The sequence below is a fragment of the Galeopterus variegatus genome, unplaced genomic scaffold, assembly GCF_000696425.1.
Source record: "Galeopterus variegatus unplaced genomic scaffold, G_variegatus-3.0.2 Scaffold10136, whole genome shotgun sequence".
In the NCBI taxonomy this organism is placed as follows: Eukaryota; Metazoa; Chordata; class Mammalia; order Dermoptera; family Cynocephalidae; genus Galeopterus; species Galeopterus variegatus.
This window is the reverse complement of record NW_007736247.1, coordinates 1-24,547: the sequence shown is the minus strand read 5'-3', so window position 1 is coordinate 24,547 and position 24,547 is coordinate 1. Positions and strand designations below refer to the sequence as shown.

The 24,547-nt window shown below is 40.1% G+C and overlaps 1 protein-coding gene across 1 annotated transcript; it reads right to left on the bottom strand.

Moving 5' to 3' along the window:
- Positions 1-2,888: 2,888 nt before the first annotated feature.
- Positions 2,889-21,802, bottom strand: LOC103609817 (serine/threonine-protein kinase MAK-like; the record flags this gene model as incomplete). The annotated part of the gene is made up of 6 exons (XM_008594098.1): positions 2,889-3,037; positions 6,733-6,852; positions 9,556-9,630; positions 11,331-11,462; positions 17,439-17,584; positions 21,630-21,802. Coding segments are annotated over 6 exons (795 nt in total), but the record flags the coding sequence as incomplete, so codon positions are not given.
- Positions 21,803-24,547: the final 2,745 nt, after the last annotated feature.

The window sequence follows — 24,547 nt, the reverse complement described above, 5'->3', positions numbered from 1 at the left end:
TCTGAACGGACAACTCACCAAAGAAAATATACAGATGACAAATAAACATATGGAAAGATGCTCACCATCATGTGTCATTAGGGAATTGCAAATTAAGACAACAATGAGATATCACTACACTCCTATTAGAATGGCCAAAATCTAGAACATTAACACCACCAAATGCTGGTGAAGATGTGGAGCAATGGGAACTCTCATTCATTGCCGGGGGGAATGTGAAATGGTATACAGCCACTTTGGAGGACAGCGTGGCAGTTTCTTACCAAACTAAACACTCTTACCATATGATCCAACAGTCATGGTCCTTGGAATTTCCCCAAATGAGTTGAAAACTGATATCCCTACAAAAACATGCACATAGATGTTTATAGTAGATTGATTCGAAATTGCCCCAAAGTGGAGGTAATCAAGATGTCCTTCAGTAGGTGAATGGATAAACAAAGGTACATCCAGACAGTGAGATATTATTCAGCAATAAACAGAAATGAACTATCAAGCCAAGAAAAGACATGGAAGAAGTTTAAATGCATATCACTAGGTAGAAGAAGCCAGTCTAAAAAAGCTGCATACCGTATGATTCCAACTATATGACATTCTGGAAAAAGAAAAGCTATGGAGACAGTAATAAGATCAGTGTTAAAGGTTCAGGGGGACGTAGGGAGAAATGAATGGGTAGAGTACGGGGTGTTTTTAGGGCAGTGAAACTATTCTGTACGATACTGTAATGGTAGATACATGTCATTATACATTTTTTCAAAACCCATAGAATGTACAACACAAAGGGTGAACTCCAATGTAAAAGATGGACTTCAGTTAATAATGTGTTAGTATTGGCTCATCAGTTGTAACAAATGTACCACACTAATAGAAGTTGTTAATAATAGGGAAAATTGGGGAGGGGGAAAAGAGAGGGTATATGGGAACTCTGTTTTATGATCAATATTTCTATAACCTAAAACTACTAAAAAAAAAAGTCTACTAATTAAAACAACAACAAAAAATAGGCTTCAGGGCATAGAGTTTAAAAATGTAAAGAAAACTCACTAGTTAACCATATTTACTTTAATATCATTCAGAATTTAAGTGTCCCAGCAACACAAAGGAATTTTTTTTTTTTAGCTTTGAGACATTAATTAAAACTGTACAAATACACATAACCATTATTATTAAGATAAATTAGTCTTTAGATTTGAACATTTTTCAGATTCTGAAATCTGAACAGCTGAATCTTCTATAGAAAAATACCATATTGTTTTTTAATGTGCCTTTGGCTAATGCCCACAAGATACCAATTACATTAGCATTTGTTACAAAGTCATAAAATACATAAAAATATCAGCAGTTGATAACATTATTATTCTTTAAAAAGAATATACAATACTAATGTCCAGCCCATAAAGTGGCAGGTTTAAATATTGTAGTCCTAAGTTCAAAATGTCTATTTTAAATACCAGTTTAGAACTAAAGCTAAGAAAAACAGTATGTGCAAAGTGAAACCACTGCCATAGCAACTGAACACACCTGCTCTGTAGAGCAAATCGGGGGCCAGAGCCAAGTCAGTGATCTGCAGCAGCAAGTTCTGCTCTGGGGGACCAGCTGGCACACTTCACCTTTTTGTCTGGTAACACAGAAACAATGTATTCTGCAAGTTCCATGAACAAACATCAAACACAGTTTCACAAAGTTTCTTAATGATGTGAAGACAAGAGAACCTTGACTTGGTTAATATGGAAGTCCTCAAGCCATTGGGCTTGATGGTCACCACGAATTCAGGCAGTTTTATCAGTCAAGAGCAAACAACACTCTCCAAAAAAAATCAGGTGGCATAATATTGATATCTATGTTAAAGATAAAATTTATTTCTAAGAAAGGCATCCTGCTCAAGATTGGAGTTACCATTGCTCCCATAGTTTCAAAGTAGAAAAACCAAATGATAATTGCAATCTTCCCACTATTGCCCAGGTGGCAGAGCAGCGCCTCAGTCAAATAAGAAACACACCTGACAGCCCACAGAGGTCTGCCTAGTCGCTATGAAAAAGCGAAGCAAAACAGAAATGTTTCAGGGCCGGCCCGGTGGCGCACTCCTACAGTGCGCCGCTTGGGAAGCACAGCGGCGCTCCCGCCGAGGGTTCGGATCCCACATACAGACCGGCCGCTCACTGGCTGAGCGAGGTGTGGGAGCAACACCGAGGGTTGCGATCCTGTTGCCGGTCCCGGTCCGGTACGGGCGCGACACTGAGGGTTGCGATCCGTTGCCGGTCATGAAAAAAGACAAAAAGGAAAAAAAAAAAAAACAGAAATGTTTCAGGCCAAGCACTACAAAGTGAAGATATATTAAATAGTTTAGGCAAATATACAAGTGAAAACAAAAACATTCTAAACACTTTCTGGAGGCATTATTATTATTATTTTTTAAGATGACCAGTAAGGGGATCTTAACCCTTGACTTAGTGTTGTCAGCACCACGCTCTCCCAAGTGGGCTAACCGGCCATCCCTATATAGGGATCCGAACCTGCGGCCTTGGTGTTATCAGCACCACACTCTCCCGAGTGAGCCACGGGCCAGCCCTTGGAGGCATTTGTTTTTAAAAAATCTTATATTGTACTTACTATCTATTAATTTATAGATCCAATACTTGATACTTTGGCAAATAGTTTATTCAATACTTTGTCCTACCCGTATATGAGCACTGTGGGCAATGATGCTAAGAAAATGCATTTCATTTCTAGAAAACAAATAAAATAGAAGATGATTTTTACTCTTCAAAGTACCCACTATTGCATATTTCTTCCAGAGCTCAGTAGAAACAGACATCTGTAGACACTTTCCAGGGTCGGGACTTGCACATACTCTGCAGAGCAATGCTGTGGGGATTCACACCAGACTCTTACCGGTGGCCTCCGTACTTAGCCACCCAGTCTGTCCTGCCATGCACTGAGGGAACTGGCTGTGTGCGGTTCATGATATTTAGATTTTTTGCTGTAGGATTGTAAGTAGAAAACTGCCCCCGACCAGTTTTTGTTTTCCAGGTATATTCTGAAAAAAATCAGAATCAGAAATGAGAATTTTATTCATTTGATTATCAAATTCAAAATAAAGCAATTCAGCCTCTTATTTTATGGGGAAAACTTGAACTTATCTTTTAAAAGATCGATTCATTGGTCTCTGAGGTCTTTTTAAATTTTAAAGCCCCAAATTCTAGTGTAGTATTATGTTTACACTAGTTAGTATTTTCAGTAGCTTATGAGCCAGTATTTCTGGTGTCTATTCTTACTGCTGATGTTTCCAGTACTTCACATTCAGATAGGCAATACCAAGTAAGGGGACCAAGATAAATTCTTGGTTCAAATTCAATGGGTAACACCCTCAGTGCTAGTGACTTTGTAATATCACACAGCAGGGTTACATGTAAATAATATTCAAATACAGTATCACTATAGAAAATGTATTCAAAATTGAATCTTACAAAACTGGCTTCACAGAGCTACACATATGGGGTCCTGTACCAGCTTTCTTCTTAAAAATAAAAATGCAAGTTTTCAGAATCAAGAAACTTCATTCTTTACTGGGAAAATTATGGGCAATTAACACAACCCACTTAAATGGTAACTTCCTAGGAATGGTTTATTCATACATTTGACTGCTTAAAAAATAGTGAAAATTTAAAAATATGTTAAATATTTGTTATCGGAACAACTTATAAGCTAAAAACGCTTAAACATCTCAAATGACAAACTAAATCCTTTTACAGAAAACTATCATCTTCAGTCCCTCCCTCACCCCTCAACCCCATTTCTAATTGAGAACTAGGTATCCCAGGTGTTCTAATTGAGGAGGAATGTTCCATTTTCCTATTGGGATTTAAAATCTTTTCACACTGTGTAGTAGAGTTTAATCCAAGCATGAAAGCTGAGTTGAAATGAGTGACCATTTTGTACCCTAACACTATCTATACCATATTTACAGGCATGGTTTCCTCATTTTTGTTACACCTTCCCTGTAAAGCTGGCAGTGTAGGAGGAAATTACGCAAGCACGTGGTCCTGCTGGCTGCTAACTGCAGCTTGGGAGCGGACATGGCATTAAGTGCAAAACACCTGGGGAAGACAGTCGCCCACTGCTGTGCAGTCTGGTCAGGGCAGGGAAACCAAGAACTCTCCCCTCGGTGGTTTGACAGGTCATCTCATGTCATTAGACTATAATAAACAAGCATCGGTCTGTTAAATTAGCCAGCTCACACATGAGGGCCAAGGTCAAAATGGTAACACGGTCAGAGGAGAGAGCAGTGTGGGATGGAGTGAAGTGGGTAGGGGGATGCCATAAGCCTGGGGGATTCAGACAAGGGGGAGGCAACAGTCTTAAGCTCATGGGTGAGACTCTTGGAGTAAAGAGTGAGAGGTCTAGGGAGTAACAAAAACAGAAGCTTTTTTCCAGATCATGACATAACCTAAGTCAAGTCCTAAATGCATTTAAATGAAACTGTGTTCAAGACAATATTTTTAAAACCTCTTTGAAGAGGGAATCATTTTCCCATGAAGGTGGTAGTGTTGAGATTTAGGATTCCTTTCTGAGGAATAACAGGGTTTTAAGACTCAAGCACCCTTGGTGAATGAAGAACCAAGTAGCTGATAAAGGAACCCAGACCTCCTGGCAGGGCAAGAAATGCTTTTGTACCTTAGTCAGACCCCCAAGAGCAGAGCAGTCAGCCCTGTAATGCTTGCTGTGCATGTATTTTAAAAACTGCATTTGTCCTATCAAGGGCATTTAACTTCTTGTAGAAAATGTGTGGTAGTGGAATTTGCCTCTAGTTACAGATTTAATTGATGCCACTATGACATAACTTTTAGCAAGATATAAAACTTGCCATAGATGGAGATCCTAATAGTGCCTTCCGTATTAGAGCTACAGGGAGGACGAAGTGAGCTAATGCCGTAGAGTGCTTAGAACAGGGCCACGCTCCTGACGGGCGTCTGTATGTGAAAGACGTCACTTCTCCAAGCCCTCCTTGTTACTTTAAAAGCCGGGGAAGAGGAGTTATTAGGAAGTTAGGGAGGAGTGATTACATGAGGATGGGAGAAAAAATTAATATGCTTATTCTCCAAACATGAGGGTGAGGAAGAAAGAGTAGAGGAGACTATGAGAGGAGGGGAAATAGTTGAGTAAATACGGTAACGACCTGGTTTTATTTTCTTGTGGGAAACTGTCACCCAAGTGGGAGGACTGGAAGACACATCTCTTACAGAACAGTGTTTTCCTAAGGATTTGCACTGACTACTCGAGAGTAATTAATATTTACTTTTTTTTTTTTTAACCTTTCTTCCTATCACCATCTATAGGGAAATCTGATAAGCAGAGCAAATGAAGAGATGAAAAGTTACGACAGAGCGTTTACTTAAAAAAAAGAAAACAGGAATATGCATGCTAATCTGACAGAATAATTCATATATAAAGGCCTTTGATAGCCTACAAAAATATTTTTAAGAAGACCCACTCTCAATTTCTAAGAGCAGGTATCCAGATAACAAAACAATTTGAAACATTATGACTTTCTGCTTTTATACTAAAATTTGCTTCTAAGTCATAGTGAATGACTCATTTTAAGGCTGGCTTAAAATATCTGAGGCTTTATAAAAATCATTGCTGTATATAAAATGCTTACTTATATATTTATTTTCAGCAGAGATAATGAAGCAACCCTTTCCACAGATAAGGTAACAGTATTATTTACTTTAAGCAGTTCCACTGTGGTAAGAAATAAAAAATTAAAGTCATCCAGTGCTTTTTTTTTTACATTTTAAGCTCCAATTGCATGAGGACTCACAACTCCAAGCAGGAGTTTTAATGAAGATTCTGGTTAGAATAGACTGTGAGAATGGTTTTGGAGTCAGCTTTTCAATTAAATTACAACTAGGTATCTTACCATACTTCTGATTATCTGCCTGAATGTTTATCTTGGGTGCTTCAATAAGAATGTCTATTTTAGATTAAAATGATTCAGAGGACATTCGTCATAAAATCTGGTGGGCTCAAGTCCAGGATCATCGCCCTCAATTTCAAGAGTGCACACCTGTATGTGGCTGTGATATGACCTGCCACTGGAGCAAGCTGACCCCAACTAGCCATAGTATTGGAGGGCGGAGGGATAAACCCTTTCAGCACCTAATATAACCCTTCCCAGCAAACAAGAGGGGGATGAAAGTTCCACCACCGTTAATTTCTATACTCTAGAATGGAACGACAGAGAAACTGCATGTTAACTTGTACGTAAGGAGAGTGTCAACATTTATTAAGCTTTCACTCTGTGCCAGGTGCTGGGCAGAAAGCTCTGAAAAAATGCACCTTCTCACATCTCATGTGTAGCACAGAACACGCTTTGGAAATAGACAAACCAAGTTTCTATCCCTGCTCCATGAGGTGCATGAACTTAGGTAAGTTACTTAATGTCACTGTCCTCTTCCATAAAGGAGAGATCTACATCATCACATTGTCAGGAGGATTAAACAACATAATCCCATTGAGACTTTACATTGTGTCTAGTTGGGAGTAACCACTTAATTAGAGGTAGCTTGTCTTATAATTATTAGACCCTCAAACCACGCTTCTAGAAGAAAAACAGAACACTTTGCCAAAAACCATTAGAACCGTGTTAATAAAGTGACTGTATAAACTTAAAAAGGAAAAAGCTGGTTTCTGCTTGGAAATCTCTCACACTGTATCTGAAATTGTTCTTACCTGAAGCTGTTGCACCGAGAGGTGCTAAGTGGATCCTCTGGCCAGCTGACCCCACTTCTTTTTTGAGAAAGGAAGGAATATATCCTGACTGATTGTAAGTAGAATAGCTTCCAAGATTTCCTAGTGATGTATCATAAAGTTTCATAGTCAGAGGTGATATGTTAAAGTGCTGTAGAATAACTTTGAATACTACCCCCACTACTTCTAAATACTATTTTTTGAGCATCTACTGTGTTCTAGGCACTGTGCTATATTTGTTACAGATATTCCTATTCAGTCCCTATAACGACCCTCTTAGATGCACACGATTGTCCACCTTGTGTGGCTCTTAGATGTAAAGCAACCGGCCTAAGTTCTCACAGTTAGTGAGGGACTGGACTAGGATCTGAACTCAAGGCCAAGGTGTGTTCGGTTCACCCTGAACACACCAGGCTTTTTTATGATGCCAGTTCTTAACATGGGGCTGTTTTTCCTGCCATGAAGCCCCCATCTCTGAAGAGCTATCTATGCCTTTCTTCATTTTGTAAAATTGTTGTAAATGGACTATTCTCATAGGTTGTTGTAGGGACTGAATAAGCTGTAGGAGAAGCACTAAGCGTAGAATCTGGGGTTCAGTAAATGTCAGCTCTCAGCATCACTGTCATGGCCCTCGTCACCACCATCATCTTCACTATGAGTGAATGATCAATCTGGGGACAGCACAGGGATGCTGCAGAGGGAGGTCTAAAGGCAGGGGACCAGTCAGGCAGTCACTGCTACGTTTCAAATGAGAGAGAATAAGGGTGTGAACTGAGGCAGTCACAGGGTGCTGGAGAGAAAGGGGACTGAGCGGTCTGCAGGGTGGGGGTGGTAAGGAGAGAGGGGAATGGAAGCCCCTGCATTTGTGCTTAGGTGACTGCGTGGGTTGTCTCAGGACAGCAGTATAGGAGGAGAGTCGGGTTTGGGGGAAGGACCTGGGGGCCAGGAGATATGTAAGTTGTGGAGTGTGAGTAGGTGGGCTTGGGGACTTGTCATTGTCAGGGCATGATGGTGATCCGGCTGCGGGCTTGGTGGAGCCAGCTGAGACCCCCAGGGAACACCAGCATTTGGGGAAAGGAAAGAAAAGGACCCTGCGGAGGACAGAGTGGACAGACAGGTGGGTGGTGGAAGAGCGGGCTATGGAAATCCGAGAACAGAGTGTGAGGGAACAAGGCCAGGAGAATGGGCAGAGAGGCCCGATGAGCTCAGCGCCTCCCGTGGGGACTGCCACTGGCATGATGTCAGGACGGAGCAGGAGGCAGGCTGAGGACAAAGGACAGTGAGGCGAGCCTGGCTGTGCAGGAGAGGAGACAGTGTCGGCCAGAAGGCAAACCAGGCTCCGACCAGTGGTGGTTTCTAGCGTTCAGTCGGCAGCTCCACTGAGTGTGTTTTCCATAGTGTCATTTGTTCACATGTCTGGATGCTGAGCCATTGTCCCCGTGTCTCTCACAGGGCCAGGCACAGCATGTTGTCAACAAGCATTTAATCTTGAGTTGACAAATGTCAAACAGCAGTATTATCAGACCCTGAGGGTTTATACAGTAAGCACATGTCACCGGTCTGTGCAGTTTCTAACCTTAATGAGTTCTGCATAAATCCAGCTGCCTAATCTGACCTTCCGCCCCTTTCAGGCACTCATTCTGTGGTCAGCCCTTTCCTTCCAAAGACGTTTTGGAAGGAAGTTCCAGGTAGTGGCAGCTTCAGAACGAACCTCTTGCTCTCATCCTCATCCTCAGAGCAAATGCTAAATGCTTCCTGTTTCATTGAGAAAAACTGGACGTGGTTATGTGATAATCCCTAAATAAATGGTATTCCCTCCATTTGACGGACAGGGAAACTGGCTTAAATAACGTGTACAAAACAACAAGAGCCAGTGAGTGACAAAAGAGGGATACAGCAGGCTCTAAAAGCCATGCATTGAGCAGCCCACACCAGGCTGCTCTTACTGGAGAAAAAGATCACTATGAAAAAAATGAGTAGAAAATTAAGTCTTCTTAAATTATTTTGGCTTATATCTGAAGTACCTGTGAGCTGCACATAACTTTGGGTTGAAGCCAGTGGTTAGCACTGTTAAAACCAGTGACACCAGTGCGCTTACTTTTGGGGCCAGCCCGGTGGCGCACTGCTATAGTGCGCCGCTTGGGAGCGCAGCAGCGCTCCCGCTGAGGGTTCGGATCCCACACACAGACCGGTTCCTGCTCACTGGCTGAGCGAAGTGCGGGCACAACACCGAGGGTTGCGATCCCGTTGCCCGTCCCGGTCCAGTACGGGCGCGACACTGAGGGTTGCGATCCGTTGCCGGACACGAAAAAAGACAAAAAAAAAAAAAAAAAAAAAAAAAAAAAAAAAAAAAAACCAGTGACACCAAACCCTGAGGAACTCCACCATCTCTCTTAACCCGGTTAACTTTTTCTTTTTAAATGATTGTTAATGCTTAAGAAATGAATTTCAGAAGTAAAAAATAAAATAAAATAAAATCCCAGCAATAAATACTGATTATAGAATTAGAAAATATTCTTTTAAATCTTTTCAGTAGAATTATTTACTCAATTTCTATAAATTGCCATAATTAATTTAAGAAGACAAGCGTAGACCTTTTTGAGAGTGAATTAGTCTTAGAATCCAAACACTGAGAGAAGATGTTCCTGCTAACATGGAAGCTTCTCTTTTTCCTAGTCCTGATCTGACTTCTAAAAGCAGGTCTCCTTGGCCTTTTATGACAGAATTAGGGGTAAATGTTGAAAAGAAAATTAAACAAAAGAGTCAGAGAACAAGTTGTACGCATCTATAATGCCCAGAAATTACCTTGTGGGTCCTCTAATTTTTCAGGAAAACTTTCATTGCATGATAGTTTTTCAATTGGTTTAATTATGCTTTCTTCTAAAGAGAAGGCAGACGGAAAGAAAGAATAACAGTAAGGAGAAGGTTTTAGGAAAAGCAGAGAAAACATGGATTAGATGATTAATGAAAAGATCCAGAAAGAACTCTTAAAATGGCAAAATGTTCCATGTGATGTCATAGCTTTCATCTGATGCTATTTGTAGACCCCTGAGACTCAAAGCTGTGGTGCTGCCAGTTAAATGGATTTGTATAAATGGTTGGTTCAGTGAATATTATTTTTAACTGAGAAAAAACAGAAGTCAACTACAGTGCTTCAGTGCATGGCACTTATCCATTTAACAGTGCTGATGTGTCACACACTGACCTTGATGCGATAACCCTTGACCTTGGTGTTGTAACACCCCATTCTAACCAGCAGTGCTAACCGGCCAGCCCTCTTTCTCAGTTCTTTAAAAAAACAACTCTGTACCTCTTCACACGCTTTGCTGATATCTTAAAATTTTTTATCATAAGTTTAACAGTTGCAAAAGATGTTTTTTCTGGCATATTGTAATTATAGACATTTAAAAAAAATAAAACTATTACATCTCTCCTTTAAATATAACCAATGAAATCTAAATACCATACTGATTATGTGCCCACCAACGTTGATATAAAAATATATGAACAAGTTCCTTTTTAACACCTGAAAATTTCACATTAATCCATTTTCCCTATAAAATTATATTTTCACTCATACCTCAGTTTCCAAATTTTATCCAAATATAATTTTAGGCTTAAAGGTCTTTAAATTGATCACTCAAAAATGTGTATAAATTGAAAAAAAAAGTAAACTTCTTGTAATCATAAGTATATTAAAATAATTTTTTCTGAATTAATTTACTTATAATTACAATGATTCACTGCATATAATTAATCAAAAAAGCTGAATATTATAAATTTTGAGCACCAAAACATGAAAAGTAAGTTTTTTTGGAAATGCATCTCTTAATGAGAAAGAGGGGACTTTTTTCAAGTAGTCCATGTATCAACAAATGAACATTTGCTGCTAGAATCACTCGGACTCAGCATCATTGCTATTTCTTTTTTCTTTTTTTCAGTTTTAGAGATGGAAGCACCGCTGAGAAACCTTGTTAATGCAAATAAATAGTTGGGAATGAAAGATGTTTTTTTACAGCTTTGCCACTCTATTCTTTGAATGCTCTTCAAAGTCACACACCAAAAAAAATACACTGATCTTATAAAAAGTGCTTTTCAATCACCCAGCAGCTAACAACTCAATTAGGCCCTTCTTCAATTTTCTGCCAGCTAAGAACTGAAAACCACTGGACTATAAAAAGGATTTGTTCCCCCGTCATCAGTTACGTACTTTCTCAACACGGACACCAACACATGAAATTATCTCTGTGATTGGCACCCCAGATATTTTTTACATGTGGGGGGAACAGGAAATACACTGTAGTAACCAATGAGAAGTCTTCTTTTCTTTAGTGAGGTGAGAGACTAGAGACACCTTGCTAAGGAAGAGCCATTTTAGAAAAGAACCGAGATGGAAGTTGAGGATGTAGCAAATGATTCCCTTAAAACAGTACTAGTTGGAAAACCTTTGTGTAGCACCCCTCTCCACCCCCAGGTACATATGTCTCAGCTGGAAGAAGGCAGCTGTGATATATTTAGAAGTAAACATCTGTAGAAGGAAAACAACATATATTTATATTTTAAATGTATTCTTGTGTTACCTGCATTACTCCTTGTGAAAGCAAGGTCTGCCCCAGTGGGTCCCAGTGCCTTAGGATACAACCGATGACCCCACGTGTACGGGTCCCTACCCTTTCCACTGGCTATCGAGGACACGTTCTTGGGACTTACACCTGAGAACAAAGCAGCCATTTCACAGGTTAGAGCGTGATCAGAAACTTGAAGGAAGAATATATAATGCATTCAAAGACTAGAAATACCATGGGCAGGAGAATGGCTATAAATTTAGGATAAAATATAGCAAATGCTTGCTTTTTGATGAATTCTAACATCCTAAGCCCTCAGCACAACAGCCTGGAATACTGACAGTGTACTTCATAAATAGAAAATATTTTCTGTAATACAAGTAATAATAAACATTTGAAATCCTTGTTAAATGTCTTGTAAAAATTGAGGTAGCACAAAAATTTTTCTTCAAACATGTATTTCCATGTCACTCACTTGTTTTGAGTGTATACTCTGGGCCAGGCCCTCGGTGAACACTTGGTGTGACAGGGAAGACAGATACGTGACCGAGAGCTCAGGGGCCCGAGAAGTTCTGAAACATACTTGTAAAGAGCCACCTGTGTAACGCTTCAAACATGTATTTCCATGTCACTCACTTGTTTTGAGTGTATACTCTGGGCCAGGCCCTCAGTGAACACTTGGTGTGACAGGGAAGACAGATACGTGACCGAGAGCTCAGGGGCCCGAGAAGTTCTGAAACGTACTTGTAAAGAGCCACCTGTGTAACATTTATTTGTAAAGAGGTGCAGTAAAATCTAAACATCTGTCACCTACAAACTGTAAAGAAAGTGTTGGGAATATATTTGGAAAAGAGGACAGTTTAAATTATTTATGATTTTCTGAAATCTGTGAAATGTCAGGTCAGCCTTGGGCTTTGGTCCTAGTGGTCAAAAGGGATTGTTTTAACCTGTTCGAAAACTTCCTGAGCTTGTCCTCTTTTTACTAATAATTAAATTTGATTGAACCTGTGAGATGCTAAAGACATCAGATAGTCTAAGCCTTTAGGTCATACATGAAGTGTTTTCGTTCACTAGTGTAGAAGTCATCACTGAGGACTCCATTAATTTAGGAAGTTAGGCCTGTTTCCAGGCAGAATGAGCTTTTGCTTTTCATAAGCTGCATTCCTTAGCAAGGTTTCACATTTATGGAATGTACAATAATATCCCTTGTTTTGAAACCAGAAATACTGAACCTCAAAATTTACCCATCATTGCTTCTCTAGTAAAACACTCCATCGGATAAATAATTTCCATTTCTTATAGGATATAACTCCTTATGGATTTTGGCTTCTAACAAAACACCTACAAATAGAACTATAGTAGGCAATTACATGAAAATAAAGCAGCAGCACTAGGTGGCAATTACTCATATTAAAAACATCTTTACACAAAAAGAAAGTGCAAGGTAGGGGAAAAACTAAAAATCTCTTTACGTGAACACAGTTTTCATAAATATAGTTCAACCAAGAATGGGTGCTGAATACTTAAATTATTTTGTTAATCTGGTCCCCTAAGTAGATTTTTCTTAAAGTAAATAAATAGGTTTTTCTGAAAGTAAACTATTGAAGACAATTGGCTTATTTCAAAGTCTTTTTAAGGTAGATTCCAATTTTGTTGCAAATAGATACATCCTAGAATTTTAAATTATTAGTTGATAAGCTTTTATTGGGCACCTTCCATACACCAAATGTTGGTAGGAAGCAGAAATTAAGGTAATTTGATATTATAATGACAAATGTGATGATAATGCCTCGCCTCAAAGGAGGTTAAAAAGTCAGTTTGCAAACATTTACTGAGCACCTGCCACGTGCCAGGCAGTGGCTGTGGCACTGGAGAAAAAGTGATGAACAAAATAGAGCAGTTTCTACCCTTTTAACTCTTAGATTGTAATGAGAAGGAAGACATTTATAGTTATAGTTAATTAACTACATGATTAGCAGGGTACAATCTAGTGCTGCAGGGGTAAATAAATAACAGAAGCACCTCAGCTAGTCTTTCTTTTTAAAAAGCAGTTTTAAGCTGACATGTGAATCATGATTAGAGTTGGGGAGATGAGTTCCTGGGAGAGAGACGGGCTTGGGCAAAGGACCTGAGAAGGGAAAGAACGCAGAGACGTTCAACGTGGACACAGCAAGAACAGGGAGGGGCACACAGTAAGGCTGGCGAGTGGAGGAGGGGTCAGGCCACGTAGGGTTTTGTGTGTCACATTAAGAAATTTAAAATGCAATAGGAGAGGATAATAGAGAAATGACACATGACATTGAATAAACAGGGTGGAAGGAAGGATGGTAAGTGATAAATGGGACGAGAGAAGGATCCACCAACCAGGGTTTCAAAAGTGCTATGGAGTGAGCTGCTCTTGCAGCCAGCTGTGGTGGCATCGATTCACGCTTACAGTCCTAGTTCTCAGGCAGGGGTGAGACCAGAGGGCACCGCTGAGAGATCCTTAGCATTTCCACTGCATACTCTATTTGCACCCGCCTTGTGACAATTAAGTACCTAAGGCTTATGGGATGAGCTGATAGACTGCAGTCTCATTGTAAGTGACAGAAAACAATCGCAAAGTCTTGAGAGGGCACCGCTGAGAGATCCTTAGCATTTCCACTGCATACTCTATTTGCACCCGCCTTGTAACAATTAAGTACCTAAGGCTTATGGGATGAGCTGATAGACTGCAGTCTCATTGTAAGTGACAGAAAACAATCGCAAAGTCTTCTTTGCACCCGCCTTGTGACAATTAAGTACCTAAGGCTTATGGGATGAGCTGATAGACTGCAGTCTCATTGTAAGTGACAGAAAACAATCGCAAAGTCTTGCTCCAAGTACATAGCCGGTCAGTAGTCGATCAGTAACTATGACTCGTGTGTCTTTCCCTGAAGGCCATTGTCACAGATCTGCCAATCCTTGTAGTATAATGTCATGCAGCCCTGAAATTACATGGTACATTTCTAGAGCTCCCATAATCCTAAAGGTTGATGCTTAATAAGACCTTTTATACTTGGCTTTAGGGTATAAAAGAGGGCCCCCAAACATATTCAAGTATAAAAATAACTATGAATCATAAATGAAGGTCAAGGATTGCTTCTTATTTGGGTTTCTATCCTCCATACAGTTGCTGGCTTGCGATAGGTGCTCAATAAATGTTTGTCCAAGTGACTGAACTGAGCTCAATTCTAGTTTCAAATCTCATTCAGCTCTAGAGAGGCCGTCTTCAAGACAAAGAATGCCAATAACGTAACAGCAAGTTTAGATCTCAAACAATTCTTTGCAATTTTGAGCGTATTTTAAAGTCTCAGTTACAGCCATGCTTCTGATCCCAAATAATTAGCAGAATTTTTTATATCTATCCAGTTAAAAAGGAAAAAATCAGACAGGTCTCAGAAACCCTGAAATGTATTCCTGAACACCACATGAGGAAGCAGAACTATGAAAACAGGGTGCTTTGGATCCATTTATCCTTTGCCAAAAATTTATAGTAGTCTTTCCTAGCACCAGAGGGCTCACTTTGATAAGTGAGACAAAATACTGATTTGCTAAATTTCAGTGAATGAAATGTACTTGATTTTTTTAAAACATGGAAAAGAATCTCCCATGAATCTATGTTTTGGAAACTTTCCTATGTTCCTGCTTTTGCAGTCAGATTCGAATTCTTTCATGGTTTCAACACCAAAATTTACAAACCCACTTGTACCTAGAGATCACGGCACAGGTTATTTTTGCTCCTCTCAGACGTGACCCTCAATGCTTATGGTCTTAATTCCCACACCTCTCACGCTCCTAAGGACTTCAGCCCCTCCCTGCTGTCCCTCCTGTCCCTCTCTAAGCCCTCATTCCCATCCACATGCAGCCCTGCTCCTGAGCGCTGCTGCAGCGCCCCCCGCAGGCCACTCTGGTCTGGCTCCATTTCTAAGCAACTAGGAAGCAACTTCACAGCAAACTAGGATAAAACAGCCCGAATGAGGGCTGCTGTTTTTACAGTCTGACTGTAAAGAAAAGTGTGGGCAAACTTCTCATCCTGTATGTGTAACGGTATGAAAATCTCCTTGACCAAAAAGTTAGAATAACTTAAGAAACTTTCTTCTCTTTCCAGAATCATAGCATAATGTCACAGACCGTAGGAGAGACCACAGTGACGAAAATTTGACCTTATGAGGAGAAAGAATAGGGATTTTAAGGTCAAGAACAGATTTCCAAAAACTCAAAATATGACGAATTAAGTGACCAAAAAAGACTAACAAAAGTCATGTTTGCATCTTACATTAATAAAAATTTTATTGTATAATGAATTTTCTAATCTACCCTTGCTCACAAGAGCCAGTATCTAAGTATTTTATTTTCTCTAAGTATTTTAATAAGATACTTGTAAATTTATTTGGTATATGCTACTAATAAAATACATTTACATATTTTCCCTCTGTTTCTCTTTCCAGATGGACACAATTTTTAAAATTTTATGAGCCAGGGTTTTTCAGGGCTGCTTTCCCATGTCTCACCCTGGTGCCACAGAGCCTAAAGAATCTGCTTACAACAAAACAAATGTTATTTAACCTACTTAGATCTCTGAATACTCAGGGTTATAAAGCTTTTGCTCTGCCCTTGATAATTTCATGCCAATCTCTCCAACGTCACGTACAGACATCAGTCTCTTCCTCTTCACTAATCAGCACAGAAGTGCAGTCCTAAAGCCTTGATTTGTTTTCCATAAGTTTATTTCAACTTACCCAACCATCTGTGGCTAAACCTATATAGCCACTATGACTTCTGTTCTCTATCCCATTTATTTCTAACCCTTTCCTCAGTTTCATTTTTTTTCTTTCCCCAGTTAGTGACAACAGGAGTGGGTAGGTCTCAGTTGGATGCCTAGAACCAAAACTCACATCGTCGCCTAAAAGATACACAGAAAAATGTGTTATATATCAGTCTCTTCCTAACAACCCAGTCTCATCCTTTTCTCTCATCTGCCTTGCCCCTCCTTCCCAAACCAGCTTCTGGGATAGGAAGACAAAGGCTTTACTTCAGGAGACTTAGCTGAGACTTAGCCAGTCTTCCTCAGATGAACCCGGTGGTGGCCTGCTCACTGCATTTAGAAAGCGATGAATGACCATGCCCACGAAAACACAAAAGAAAAAGATCATCTCTTCCCTTCACTGGACTGAAAATATATCTGTATAGATAGATATATGGTGACTTAAAAATTGATTCCCTTTTAGATTAAATTGAATTAAAATTTTTCTTTTTAATTGGATCTGAAGGAGAATATGCTATTTGTGGGCACATTGCAAACTGCCCACCGTCTGTCTAGATCTTTCTCCCAAGCTCCAGATTCATATTCCCAGTTGTCCATTAGATAGATCAGCTCATGTTTAATAGGCATCCCCAACTCAGCTCTCAGTGCTCTACCCCACTACCCCACACTCCTTTTCTCTCATAATCCTCCTTTCCTCAGTTAAAGTCACCACCATCCACCCAGTTGCCAAGTCAAAAACTCAGAAGCTGACACTAATTGCTTGCTTTACCATCGGCCATGCTAAACTATCAGCAAGTCCTATCAGTTCCACTACCACGATACAACTGGATTTTACCCACTCCCACCTCTGCTTCGTACACTCTGGAACGAGCCATTGGCCTCTCCATCTGGACATACGCAGTGGCCTCCTGACCAGTCTCCTTGCCTCTCTTGAGCCCCTAGCATGCTCTACCCAGCCTCAGAATGAGCTTTTAAAACACACGTCACTATGGAAACAGTCTTAAAAACCTGCACTTTATAAAATGTTGTAATGGGGGTACAGAATTGCTTTAATAAATCTAGCATTTACTGAATGCAAAGCTTGCGGGGGAGGGTGGTGTTGGGGGAGGCATATTCACCGTCTTGATGTTTGGCTGCTATGCATTTCTTGAGCGGACTTCCACTACTGACAGAGGCAGGAGTTCCAGAAAAGTCCTTGGTGACAGGCTGAGCCATCAAGGAGCTCTGTGATTGTACTTTTTATTTCATTAGTGCCCTTTCTTCAGAGATTCCAAGACACTTGAGTCTGACCTATCTATATCCTAGTTGGCAGTAAACATTTTAAATTCTCTACTAACCTGGAAGGTATCTTGATTGTTTCAAATAGTACTGTTTAGCTGTTGAAGCAGTTGAAAATTCAGAATCAGATTTTAGGGGCACAGCCGCAGGTAAGCTCGTGTTCTCCGCTGAGTGGCTGGCGCCTGAGGGTACTGACTCTGGAGTCCTTGAAGGGAACACAAGGTGTGTCACAGCACGAAGAGCAAGCAGTTCTCACCCACCCTCTACACCTTTTCAAACCAGCCGATGTGACCGCACTTAAATGGTCCCATCCGAGTGCTTTGGCAGATGGAAATGCAAAAGTGACAACTTTCCCTCCAGTAGATTCACAGCACGAAGAGCAAGCAGTTCTCACCCACCCTCTACACCTTTTCAAACCAGCCGATGTAACCGCACTTAAATGGTCCCATCCGAGTGCTTTGGCAGATGGAAATGCAAAAGTGACAACTTTCCCTCCAGTAGATATAAATAACACGTTTCTATCTTTCCTGCCACTGCTGCAGGTATGGATTCGTAATGTGGGAAGTTTGTGCGTTGAAAGAGAAGACAGTCATAGCCATCTCCGCCTGCCCACTGGCAAAAGTGACAACTTTCCCTCCAGTAGATATAACACGTTTCTATCTTTCCTGCCACTGCTGCAGGTATGGATTCGTAATGTGGGAAGTTTGTGCGTTGAAAGAGAAGACAGTCATAGCCATCTCCGCCTGCCCACTGGCAAAAGTGACAACTTTCCCTCCAGTAGATATAACACGTTTCTATCTTTCCTGCCACTGCTGCAGGTATGGATTCGTAATGTGGGAAGTTTGTGCGTTGAAAGAGAAGACAGTCATAGCCATCTCCGCCTGCCCACTGGCAAAAGTGACAACTTTCCCTCCAGTAGATATAACACGTTTCTATCTTTCCTGCCACTGCTGCAGGTATGGATTCGTAATGTGGGAAGTTTGTGCGTTGAAAGAGAAGACAGTCATAGCCATCTCCGCCTGCCCACTGGCAAAAGTGACAACTTTCCCTCCAGTAGATATAACACGTTTCTATCTTTCCTGCCACTGCTGCAGGTATGGATTCGTAATGTGGGAAGTTTGTGCGTTGAAAGAGAAGACAGTCATAGCCATCTCCGCCTGCCCACTGGCAAAAGTGACAACTTTCCCTCCAGTAGATATAACACGTTTCTATCTTTCCTGCCACTGCTGCAGGTATGGATTCGTAATGTGGGAAGTTTGTGCGTTGAAAGAGAAGACAGTCATAGCCATCTCCGCCTGCCCACTGGCAAAAGTGACAACTTTCCCTCCAGTAGATATAACACGTTTCTATCTTTCCTGCCACTGCTGCAGGTATGGATTCGTAATGTGGGAAGTTTGTGCGTTGAAAGAGAAGACAGTCATAGCCATCTCCGCCTGCCCACTGGCAAAAGTGACAACTTTCCCTCCAGTAGATATAACACGTTTCTATCTTTCCTGCCACTGCTGCAGGTATGGATTCGTAATGTGGGAAGTTTGTGCGTTGAAAGAGAAGACAGTCATAGCCATCTCCGCCTGCCCACTGGCAAAAGTGACAACTTTCCCTCCAGTAGATATAACACGTTTCTATCTTTCCTGCCACTGCTGCAGGTATGGATTCGTAATGTGGGAAGTTTGTGCGTTGAAAGAGAAGACAGTCATAGCCATCTCCGCCTGCCCACTGGCAAAAGTGACAACTTTCCCTCCAGTAGATATAACACGTTTCTATCTTTCCTGCCACTGCTGCAGGTATGGATTCGTAATGTGGGAAGTTTGTGCGTTGAAAGAGAAGACAGTCATAGCCATCTCCGCCTGCCCACTGGATCCGTTGCCGGTCACGAAAAAAAGACAAAAAAAAAGGAAAAAAAAAAAAAAAAAAAAAAAAAAAAAAGAAAAAAAAAAAAAAAAAAAGAGGTAGTGTGGAAGAGGAGAGAAAAGCCTGGATTTGAATTAAGCCTCATCTGATCTTGGGCAAGTTACCCAACCTGTCTGAGGCTCAGTGTCCAATTCTGCAGGAACTTTACCCGAGTATGAAGATTATAAATAAAGTTTAGGTAGGTGCTTAATAGATGGTAATATATTAATAATAATAATAACTTTACGCCTAGAATTGTACAGAACCATTAAAAGATACCAAAAAATAAAAATGTGGAAGAAATACCCACATGAAAAATTTATTGTCATATAGTTTTTCTTTTTCAATAATTTCAAGAGAAAAGGGATAACTAATGTTGAGGAAATTTACCAGCTGTTTTCTTGCCAGAATCAGGCATATAGACTACAACCTTGATCTCAACTATAGGTTTTGATTCAAACCTCTACCACCGTCAAAAAGATATGAATAGAATTCAGTTGAAATTGGAGTGATATGGGTTTTAAAAAGAAGTTTTCAAGTCATCTACATATTATATCAATGGTCTTCAAACTCTTTTGTTCCCAGCCGGTCAGTAGTCGATCAGTAACTATGTGTTGGGGGGCCAACACATCCAAATTAATAGTATTTGTTAAAAATACTATTAATTCCCTGAACACCTTTAGTTTGACATCTATAATTTTTCATCACAAATTAATGTATTTCTTGTTTCCTGTTAATGGCAGAAAACTGTAAACATTTTATAATATGAAATATTAGAAACATTTTATAAGATGAAATATTATGAACATTGACCAAACTTGGAATATTTCATAGTATGACTTAACAAAATAAATTTTAACTACCTTATTCCATAAAACACTCTGAGTCTCCAAAAAATTATATAAAATTTTTATCTGTGGGTTATAAAAATCAGATGGTCCTACAGAACATTCTGGTACAATTAAAGTAATACATATCATTAATCCTTAGTGCTCCGGTGGTTCCAAATCTCCATGCTTCCAACTCTGGCCAAAATACTCTATTTCTAATCCAGGGTTTTCCCCTTAAGAGAAATACATATAAAACAAGAAACAACCGAAAGCCTTTTGAGTCGAAGGTGCCAGTCCTCTAATTTCTCTAAAATTGTTACACCTAGTGCCATGTAAGATTTGAAATGGTTGAGAGATGTGACGCTCCTTCCTAATTGGGAGAGGGATTAAGTGGGCTTTTTCTCAAGTTCATGTGTTTTAGGGAAGAGAACCTGTGGAACATGAAGATCTGGAAAATGATCGACAAACAATTATTCAAGCATATATACCCCTTAGAGATTCTTCATGTATTTTCAGGGGTATGTGTACCCCAAAGTGAAAACTACTATACCATACAATGCCAAATAGCTATTAGATAAAATTCCCTGATTCATTATACAACTTTTCTCCCTATTCTGATTCTGTTCCAAAGAAGAAAAGAAACTGAAAATATCTTTACAAAATGGTCACCAAAATTTAACCCATCCTAACTTCAAAGCTGAATAATGCACTAATGATGACCTAATTTATAAAAAGAAAAGGATAACTGGGTGCTAAGAAGGAAAGGAAAGAAGAGGAGAGGAGCAGAGAGGAGGAAGGAACCACAATCATACCTTGAAATTTCAGAAGGAGAGAACAAACCTAAGGATCCTAGAGATGGGGGGAAGGGATGGAAGGAGTCTGGGGAGTGACAGATTGAGTAAAGGGCTTAAAGAAAAATTATAATTTGTAATAATGAATATGCTCATAATAAAAAATAAAAAAAGATAAAGAAAACGAACTTCCAGAGATATTAAACTTCCAGAAGTTTCAGGAAATAATCAAAAAACGTTTAAAACAGTAAGCAAGCTAATAATTTAATATTAACACCATCAAAGGAAACTTTGTATACGGTGCTCTGCTTTCTGCAAATAGGCATGTGAATTTCAAATGGGAATATTAATGATGATAATTCACAAAAGCACCGTAAAAATTGAACAAGAACCTTCCATGCACACACACACAAACACACACGCACACGATGGGAATATTAATGATGATAATTCACAAAAGCACCGTAAAAATTGAACAAGAACCTTCCATACACACACAAACACACACGCACATGCACACACACACACACACAACACTCATCTATCAACAATGAGAATCATTACTGTGAGAAGTCAGGATTCTTACCTTTTCACAGGTATGCATAAGATTTGGGTTTTGTAGAAGAAAACGTTAAGCTACCTTTTTGTCTTTTAAGGTCTACTTTCATCTATATTTAATGATTAATATAAAGATGATGCATGAGAAAAATGGTTTTTCCTGAAAAATTTGAAATCTTACCAAAATGGAGAATCTTTTTTCCTCTTTTCTTTGAAAACACCCATGCTTGGCTTCTTGGAATGGGAGGCTCCGAAATCACAGTCCTCAGACTCTTCCCAACTATCTCCAGACTTGAAGACTGTCTGACCCCAACGCCTCCTAGCACTTTTATGACCCAGTGTGCCATTTGGCTTCTGTGGTGAAAAATTAGTCGTTACAATCTTTAATCATGTGCTGAACACCTTTTATGCACAAGCTATTATATTAGAGGCTGAGTTGCCATTCTCAAGGAGCCTTCCATATACTTAAGGAGACAACGTATATACACAGTTAAAAGCGTTAACAAAAACAGGTAGTACATGCCAAAAATATAATAAGTGTTCAGAGGGAGGAAAGGTCTCTGTGAAATTGGGCTGGGGGAATTTGAATATTTACAATCTGAGTTGACTCATCTTTGATGTCAAGGATCCAGAAAACTGAGATCTGGCTGTGTCTCTTTGGGCAAGTGACTTAACTTCTCAAGCCTTAGTGTCCTTCTCCTTAAGTGGGGATAGCCTTAAGGAGGAGAACACTAAGGCTGGCACATGCCAGTGTCCCTCTCTCTTCCCTTTCCTAGAATGCAGATGTGACTCTCAAAGAGCTATAGTCATCTTGTGGCTACAGGCATGGAAGCCACCTGCTGAGGGTGGTGGAACCAGAAGACAGAGCAGCCTGGTTCCTGAGGAAGCTGGATGAGCTCTGGATTACCCACCACCTGACTTGTTGTTACCTGAGAAAACAACCCCTATTGTTTAAGCTACATTAGGCAGGTTTCTGGGATAAGCCACTGAACGTAATCCTGATGTACACAGAGAGGGAAACAGCAGGAATGACTTCAAAAGATTGAACCTGATTGTCTCAGAATGGTGATTCCTTATTAACAGAAATAAGGAATAAGGAAGAAGTCCTAGCGTGGGGCAGACAATGAATGGGATTTATACAAATGTATAGAGAGTGGTTCGGGAGCATATAAACTGAAAAACCCAAAAGACAATTTCAAGTTAGGGAACAAAGCTTGGAAGTAAAGTCAGCAAATACAACTATGCTGAGAACAAGAAAATGTGTACATGCAAAAAGAAAAGGAGGGAGGGAGGGAGGAAGGAGAGACATGCTAGGGCTGGCTGCTTAGCTCAGCTGGTTAGGGCACCGTGTAGTAACACCAAGGTCAAGGGTTCCGATCCCCATACCGGCCAGCTGCCCAAACAACAACAACAAAAGAATGGATATGCACCTGGTGGTGGATGACCACAAAAGTGGTATTTACCAACTGTTACCAACTGTTATACTATGATTTTCTTTGCCAGGGAGAACCATCTACAGACTGAAGAGAACAAAAAGATGTGAAGCTCCAGATCAGTAGACTTGATAAAAGGTTACACTTAGCTCAATTCAGGACACCTTTCGGCTGAATTGTATCTTAGGTACTGACTCTGGACAGCTGAACACTGTCAGTGATATCCAAGTAATGCTGCACGTCTGAGAAGACTGGAAAGGGGCAAATATAAATAATCTTCATAAAGTGGAAGGTGGATTTTTACAAACTCCACATGAATAAGTTTGGAATAGGATGAGGGCAAAGATTCTAAAATCAATTATTAAAGGGAAAAATATATGAGCACTAAGGGAAAAAAGTGGTGGATCATATAGGCTGCCATTTTTCATAAAGATCAACCAGTGAGTTCATTAGATGTAGTTTACATGGACTTCGGTCAAGTGGGTGACAGGATTTTTCATGATATCCTCATCAATTAGGCTGCCATTTTTCATAAAGATCAACCAGTGAGTTCATTAGATGTAGTTTACATGGACTTAGGTCAAGTGGGTGACAGGATTTTTCATGATATCCTCATCAATGAAATGAAGTAATGGAAGGTCAGCAAATGTAGATCAGTACACAGTTCAATAATCTGACCAAGAGTACTGATTAATGGATCGGTATTTTAATCCAGAAAATGGTTCTAGCAGCCTGCCTAAAGGCTCACTGCTATTCTTTTCATCATGAAGACACAGGGGAAAAAAAACCAAACAACTAAATAAATCCATAGCTGGCAACAAGCTGGGCAGAATGGTTAAGCTGAGAAGAAAAAATAAGAATTCAAAAACAGAAATTTCAGAGGTAAAAGTGAGGTCTTGGAGCTTTTTGAATCCTAGAGATGAAATACACAAGTAGAGGTACAGAATATGTGATTTCGCAGAAGCATTTGTAAAAAAGCAGACTTCGAAATTTTAGTTGACAGAATGCTCAATTCCAGCTCTGAAACTTATTAGCTACATAAATATTTGGGGCCAGGTTACTGTGTACTTTAGAGAATGCACACGGGCCTAGCACAGGGCACGGCACTCAGCAGCTCAGTAAACACGAGAGTTAGCCTCCTTTTCTTCCCTCAGTACAAATCAACATCTGATGTGTCTTCCAGGAAAAAAAAAAAAAGTAAACCTTGGTGGCACCAGTGGACATATGGTTCTGAAGGGTTGGAGGTGATTCATCCTGCTTCCTACTCCACACCCATGGTCAGCCTCTAGTTCTGGCAGCCTCATTCTAAGTGGAAATCAGGGTTGTGAGGGGACCTAGGGGCTCCTTCATACACAGGAACTGAGGTTACACAGTCATCAGTGAACGATGCGCAGCAGGGCAGGGAACAGGGGACGTTTCTCTCAGAGAAAAGCGCAAGTAATATAGGTGCTATTTTCAAATATCTAAAAGGCCTCTGATAGAGTTTGGATGTGTTGGCCCCCCAAAACTCATGTGGAAATTTGATCCCCAATGTGACAGTGTTGCAAGCTGTTTGAGTCATGGGGATGGATCCCTCATGAATGGATTAATGCTTTCCCTAGGTGAGGAGATTAATGAGTGAGTTCTCACTCTATTAGTTCCCATGAGAGCTGGTTGTTTAAAAGAC